At 50.1% G+C, this 7,711-nt stretch overlaps 1 protein-coding gene across 1 annotated transcript; it reads right to left on the reverse strand.

The window, feature by feature from the left end:
* On the reverse strand, positions 1-1,566 carry KCNA6 (potassium voltage-gated channel subfamily A member 6; the record flags this gene model as incomplete). Its single annotated transcript, XM_021690670.2, has 1 exon — positions 1-1,566. A coding segment is annotated over exon 1 (1,566 nt), but the record flags the coding sequence as incomplete, so codon positions are not given.
* Between the last annotated feature and the right edge of the window lie 6,145 nt (positions 1,567-7,711).

Raw genomic sequence — 7,711 nt, forward strand, 5'->3', positions numbered from 1 at the left:
TTTCTCTGCATATGCCCGATGTGGAGGAGGAAGGTAGCTGGGTCTCCGTTCCCTAGCAGTCTCGGAGAATTCAGGCTTGCCAAGTCCACTGTCGGCTGCCTTCAGGTCTGGTGCAGGCTGCCCACAAGTGACATGGGTATACTGGCCTTGCTCCTCCTGCTCCGTCTCCCGGTGGTAGAAGTAGTTGAAGTTGGAGACAATGACGGGCACAGGCAGGGCGATGGTGAGGACCCCAGCGATGGCACACAGCGAGCCCACGATCTTGCCCCCCACAGTCATGGGGTACATGTCTCCATAACCTACCGTGGTCATTGTAACCACTGCCCACCAGAAGGCATCTGGGATGCTGGGAAAGAGTGAATCATCATCGTCGGCCTCTGCGAAGTAGACGGCACTGGAAAAGAGGATGACCCCGATGAAGAGGAAGAAGATGAGCAGGCCCAGCTCCCGCATGGAGGCCTGCAAGGTCTTGCCCAGGATCTGGAGCCCCTTGGAGTGGCGGGAGAGCTTGAAGATGCGGAACACCCGGACCAGGCGGATCACTCTGAGGATGGCCAGGGACATGGCCTGCTGCCCGTTCTGGCCGCTGCCTCCACTGGCCGACTGCTGCTCCTGCTGCTGTACCAGCTCAGTGCCCAGGGTGATGAAGTAGGGGAAGATGGCCACCAAGTCAATGATGTTCATGATGTTGCGGAAGAAAGCTGGCTTGCTGGGGCAGGCAGAAAAGCGAACCAGGAGCTCAAAAGTGAACCAAACTATGCATAGGGTCTCCACCAGAAAGAATGGGTCAGTAAAGAAAGAGCCCCCAAGAGTACTTAGTGAGGATGAGCCACCTGCCACCATGCTCCCCGGGGGGAGGCCAGGATGAAAGGTATAGGAATCCTCTTCATCTTCGTCTTCCTCTTGACTACCCCTGGAAACTGGGGAGTCTCTGCTCACACCATTGCTTCCACCTCGACCATCTGCACGGAACTGGGGCAAGGTCTCCAAGCAAAAGATGACGATGGAGATGAGAATGACCAACACGGAGACGATGGCGATGCCCCTGGCGGGGCCTGAGCTCTCAGGATACTCGAAGAGAAGCCAGACCTGGCGCTGGAAGGGCTGGGAGGGCAGTGGCTTCTCGTCCTCGCCACCTTCGGGCAGGCAGCCCTCGTCCTCCCGGAAAGCCGCCAGGGCCTCGTCCCCCAGCTGGTAGAAGCGGATCTCCTCCAGGAAGATGTCCAGGGGCACGTTGACCGGCCTCCGCAGGCGGCCCCCGGACTGGTAGTAGTAGAGGATGGCGTCGAAGCTGGGCCGGTTGCGGTCGAAGAAGTACTCGTTCCTCAGAGGGTCGAAGAAGCGGACTCTGCGACCGGGGTCTCCCAGCAGCGTGTCGGGAAACAGCGACAGGGTGCGCAGTTGCGTCTCGAAGCGCAGCCCGGAGATATTGATCACCAGGCGCTCGCTACTACAGCAGCCCCCGCCCCCGCCGGCCTCCGGGAAATCTCCCGCATCCTGTTGCTCCCCCTCCGGCCCACGGACCTCCCCCGGCGCCGCCAGCGTCAGGGATTTCTCCGACCTCATGTCCCCTCCGCGGTGCGCTCCCCGCCACTAGGACGGCGCCCACGACACAACCTCTGGAGCGCGGCACCTCTTCCCCGCTCTCAGCGGCGCCCTCCGTGTAGGGTGGGGCTCGCGCTCCTCCGAGCTCGCGGTCTGGCCTGGCCGCTGGGTCTGTGAGCCCCGAAGCCCCGGTCTCTGCAAGGCTAGGTCTGGAGAGGGGACCCGCACGCAGAGGATTTAGCTCCGCGCCTCCAAATATCCGCGCTTGGGTGCCACAGCTTACTGGGATACCTGGAACCGCAAACTGGCGCGTGTGAAACGGGCTGCCCGAAAAGACGCGTGGCTTCGCCCCCTGCCGTGCCTGAGACTGGGCTCCAGGACGCGGGGGTCCGCCCTCCGGACGGGTTAGCTCTTCCCGGCTCCCACTGCGTTTCTCCAGCCGCTCAAGCCCCCCGGCAGCCGCTGGGAGCGAAGCGCCAGATGCGCCTCCCTCCGGCTCGGCAGAGACTCCTGGCGGGGCTCGGCCTCCGCCCTACGTGCACCGCGGGCTCCGTCTGGCCAAGGTCGCCGTTCCCGCCGCCACAGCCGCCACCTCCTCCCTGTGAGTCGCGCTGCAGGCCTCGCAGAGGGCCCTGCGGCTGCCCCGGCGCCAGGGCGCGGGGACCCACCTCCCCACCGCCCAAGCCTTCGCTGCAGCCGCGGCAGCTGCAACGGCAGCGGCTCGGCTCTCAGCTCTGCCCTTCCTTCCCAACACTCACTCTCCAAGTGACGTGGCAGGCCCCGCCTGCTGCCCCCTCCCACCCCACACTCACATCACACCCCTCGCCCAGCCAGGGGCTGCCGCGAGCCAGGGCGCTGTGGAAATAGACGCACACTTCCCTCACCAGTAATCTTTCCCGCGCTCGCCTGGCACGCCTCTCCCTTGCTCGCGTTCACAATCGCGGCCCCCTAAACAAGCACCAGCACTCTAATAGCACACCCCCTCCACCTCCTCAATCAGCTTTCCTCATTTCAGTTTACGGGAGGTGATCTGCGCAATGCATTTCACCGATGAGAAAACACACCCCGCCCCACCATACGACACATAACACGGAGCACTGTACCTCCACTCATCCAGAAATCTAATGAAAAAAAATCGAATCATATTTTGTCCCTCGGTATTTGCGAAGACCCATTCGCCAGCTTCCCTAATCTACTTGGGAGAGAGAGAGAGAGAGAGAGAGAGAGAGAGAGAGAGAGAGAAAGCATCTGTAGAAGTCTTCAGAGCTTCCAATTTAGATAGTATTCCAGTGTAAGTCCCCAGAGAATCCATACCCCCCTTCGCGAACCTGGGAGGGCAAGGCTGCAACTGTTCTAGAGTAGCAAAGTGGTAGCAGAGAAGGGGTTGGGAAGTTTCCCATTGCCTTTCACGTCAGAAGTTTTCCAGGGGAGTTCTGGGGACTTAGGCAGCAGCCCCAGTGAAGAAAGAACCAGAAGATGGTGGTATCTCAGAGGTATCCTGGTGCAGGGAAGCACACCCTGGAATTCATTTGTTCCCAGCCTCCCTGGGAGCTCATCGGGGAATGCCTTCTTATTGCACAGGCAAGAAAAGAGAGCAGGGGATGAGTGGAAAGTGGTATGTAAGAATGTTGGGGAAAAAAATAATGGCTACATTTACTGAGCATCTAATATGTGCTGGCCGCATTCCAGGTGCTATGTCCCTCACAGCCCCGTCTGTCTCACAACCCTATGAGAAAGATGGCCTCTGCTCTTAGGTAATATTACAGTGAAGACCCACCTGGCAGTATTTGGGTAGGGACCAAAGATTGTTGTTAGGGACTCTTGCCCTAACTCTCCAGGAGGGAAGCGGTAAGAATGGTTTTCTATCCATTTCCACTGGAAACCATATAGTCTTTCTTTACTAGACCAGACAAGTTAGAGTTTGGTGGAAGAGGATTGCTCTGATTTTTTCAGACTGCCACTTCCAGGTATGGTTGACATTTGCTTCTCTTTGCCCCAGTTTCTCCCTTCCTGGTTGTCTGTGGCCAAAATTAATTGGCTGATGACTACAAGTTCTTTTGTGTAGCTTCTTGTTCATTTTATATCATTGGTAAGGGTTCATTGCTGATAATGACAGGAATGATACATAAAGGTAATCTCAAACTACAAGATACAAGCAAGAATTCTTTGTATTGCCCAGTTTTTTAAAACCACAGTGGTTCACAGCAGCATCCACTGCCAGAGGGGTTGGGGGGAGTAGAAACGAAGTCTTCTGGATGCGTAGGGCAGAGGTCAGGTAGTGAATGCATAGGAGAGAGGCTAGCATCTCATTGCATCTACATTCTCTGGGCTGTTGCTTCAGGAGGTGTAGACAGACTCTGCTTCCTCTCTGTGCCTGTGCTTTTAGTTTCCACTTCCTCCCCTCACCTTGCATGTTTCAGTGAAAGGTGAGAAAGCAAGGGCACCCAGTCACCCAGTCCACAGTTTCCCTATTTACAGGCTATGTAATTAAGCAATTTAGACTTCATGCAAGTCGCTCCATTCAAAAAAAAAAAAATGTAAAAGAGAAGAAAAGGAAACATCAACAGATACAATACAGAAGATACTCTTTCACCCTTGTCCAATTATCTGCAATTATTTTCTGGATTATAAATTGATTTACTCTTTTTGTCCTTGTTTTCAAAATTTATAATGAATTATTCATTTGCATGCTTGTTTTCGTCATTGCTGTTTTTATTCATGAGGCTGTCAACTAGGTCAGTAACTCTTCAAAACAAATGTTGGGGAAGCATGGGGAAAAAAACCTGCATTCCGCCAGGAGGGTGCAAAGTCTAACATGGTGAAAGGAATCACATTTGAGTACCCCTGGGTTAAGTCTGGCTGGTGCTTCCCGCCAGCCTACATCAGAGCTGATGTTCCTGGTTACCTTCACATCAGGCATGAGGCTGTGCCCCGGGAGATGTCTCACTGTGCACGAGGAGGTTCCCCCTGAGAGAGAAGTCATTAGCAAATTCATGAATCAGAGTTCTGTTTTTAGTTCTTTTGTGAAAGAGACTCATTTCTTAGCTTTAGAAAATCTGTATATTTAGATCATTCTTCTCTAGCATATAGGAAGAGTGAGTAAAATTACACCTTCAGAAGTGCTGGTTCCCAGGTGAAGAAAGACAAAAGGCACAACCCCATCCACACACTGCAACACCACTTCCAGTGACGGGTGAACATTTCCCCCACATTCACTGAGCACCGATTTCATGACAGCACAGATTTTTCTTGTGCCTAAATTCAGATATTTGCAATGATGCTAGAGGCCATTCACAGAATTAACAAGCATTTATTGAGAAGCAGCTGGGTGCCCATCATACTGGAAGGTGCTAGGGGTTTAGAAGTGATCTAAACAAAATATCTGTTTTTGTGAGCTTACATGTCTGTGCAGTAAATACATTACATCCTAGACAGAAAATTTTAACAGTAAACAATAAAGAAGAAATTTATATATTATAGTAAATGCTTTGAGAAAATAAATGGGATGCTATGTCAGAAATCAACCTGAGGATTCAACTTTGAACAGGGTGGTTGGGAAAGATGCCCCAGAAGAGATAATATGTGGATGGCTGTCAAGCAGAGAGGAGACATGATTTGCATAGAGGCTGTGAAGAGAATGCATTACAAGGGGGCAAAAGGAAAATGGGCCAGGAAATTGCAGTAGTCTGGGAAAAGGTTGATAGTGACTGGGACTGGACTAAAGGTAAAGCAAGTAGGGATAGAGTGGGGATGAGGTGGGGGCGGGGGGGGGCGGAGATTTAAGAGAATCAGCAGGAATTGGTGATGGATAGGGCATGAGAAGCAATCAAGGAATTCCAGGTTTGGGGTTTGAGCAACGGGGGAGAGAGGTGTCATTTATTAAGAAAGGGAATATAAGGAATTAAACAGGTTAGGATCAGGGGTGCCTGGGTTGCTCAGTTGGTTGAGCATTGGGCTTCCTGCTCAGCGGAGAGTCTGCTTCTCCCTCTCCTTCTGCTCCTCCCCCCCCACTCGAGCTCGCACTCTCTCCCTCTTCTTCTAGTGCTCTCTCTCTCTCAAGTAAATAAAATCTTTAAAAAAATAAATAAACAGGTTGGGAGCAATCAAGACCTCATATTCAGAAATGTTAAATTGGAGAGGTAAATTAGACATGCAAATAAAGACATTGAGAAGTGGTTATTTATTCAGGCCTGGAATATGGAAAAGAAATGAGTGATTTGTGAATGTAAAATATTTAGAAATATTTAAGCCCATGGCACTGACATCTTCTAGAGAGATATAATATGGACAATGAAGAGAAACATAACCAAGACCAAGTCCTGCACAGTACTTTACAATTCACAGTTCAAGTTCAGGAGGAAGAGGAGCCAGCAAAGGAGACCAAGGGGTGGTCAGTGGGGTCAAAAGAAAACCAGGAGAAGATGTTGTCCCGGATTCGCATCTTCACAGGGTCATGCTGACTTCCAAATGAGCACAATATCTGCATCAGATCAGGAGCACAGCGTGGGAAGAAAAAGGTCACAGTAGGGAGGAACCACCTGAAAATGGATGTATGTACTATCCAAGATGAGTACATAACAATGTGCCACATAATTTGATAACCATTTATATTAGTATCTCTGCCCTGGAGTTTAAAATGTACTCATTCCAGGTATGTAAATTAGCATTCTATCCTATTTTCCAGGCTTCTTTTATTAAATTTTTTACTTCGTATATGTGTGTGTACACACGCACATGCATGCATGTGTGTGCTTGTCACACCCCAGCAGTAGGATCCTTGTAGTGTTTCTCTGGAGAGAGAGGACAGTGGTCATAGACTGGGCCTTGTTTCTCTGAATAATCTCGGGATGCTTCTTTTTACCTGCCTTATCACCCACAGGCCCCTGTGGGAGGAAAGAGTGGTAAGTGGTCGACACCCTCAGTTCCTACTTGAGTGCACAAGTATACACACATCCTCCCTGAGGAGAATCAAGAAGAATCACCCCTTTCTTTGGCTTTGCACTGGAGAAGACAAACCATATGGAGACAGTTGGGGGCAGGGGTGTGATGCATCAGACACTCTGTGTCTCATCTTACTCTCTCACCTCTGGGCAAAGCTCACGGCCCCAATCCTTCCGTTCTTCAGAATGGCCAATGTGGAAGTTCCTCTGACCAGAAAACAGTGTCCTATATGACCCTGCCTCCTTCCTGGGTCATTTTTACTCCTCTTAACCTTCCCCCCATTTTCATGGCTGGAAAGATGAAGGAAGGAAGCTTTGAATTCTGGGGGACATGGGGAGACTAATGGATGATTGGGTGATTCTATACTTTACTTTGCAGACAATCTTTGCTACATTCCTTTTGTTCCCATCCCTCTACATGCACACACACAAACACACACAAATTTGGTCATTTAAGACTTACATTAAAAAGAAATCACTGTCTTGAAATTTGAGCTTTAATTTCCTGCCAGTAGCACCCACTAGTCTTATAAACTGTTTGGTGCCCCTTCTCACATTTGATAGTGTAACTTTTACACCTAAAGTCCCCTTCTATTAATTTTAGTCTTTGGAAGTACCATGACCATTTTCCTCCTCCTGGGCTTTCCCTGAGACCAGAGTGGACAAGGGGAAGGACAACTGCGAATATATATTCTACAGATAAGCATCATTTATATTTAGCTACTTAGACAGAGTTTTGATGATGATGATGACGATGATAGTGATATCAACTACAAAATGGTGATGGTGATGATGATAGTCCAGAATCCACTAGAGAAAAATCTAACAGCTTTTGCTTGAGTGAAGCTGTATATTGGAAAAGGAATGCATTAGACATCTGTGCCATGCAAATCAACAGCCTTAGGAAATGACTAGCCATGCCAAGAAATAAATCTATAGAGAACTCCTTATCATTCAGGGAGGATCCCGAGAGAGCTTGTTAGTATCACACGTTTGTAACCTGCTTCTTTGTGCCAGTCCACTACGGAGATAAGTCACCAGTGCTGCTTTCCAGATGTCTCCAGTTCTCTACCTTCCAGGAATGGGGGATTGTGCTCTCCAGCTCCCCTGTGGTTAGACCAGGCAAATAGTTCTGACCAAGGATTTGGACGCAGAAGTGATGTGTGTCACTTCTAGACTAAAACATTGCATTGAATGTAAAGAAAGCCTCCAGAACCTTCTTTATT

This window comes from Neomonachus schauinslandi, chromosome 5, assembly GCF_002201575.2.
Source record: "Neomonachus schauinslandi chromosome 5, ASM220157v2, whole genome shotgun sequence".
NCBI classification, from domain to species: Eukaryota; Metazoa; Chordata; class Mammalia; order Carnivora; family Phocidae; genus Neomonachus; species Neomonachus schauinslandi.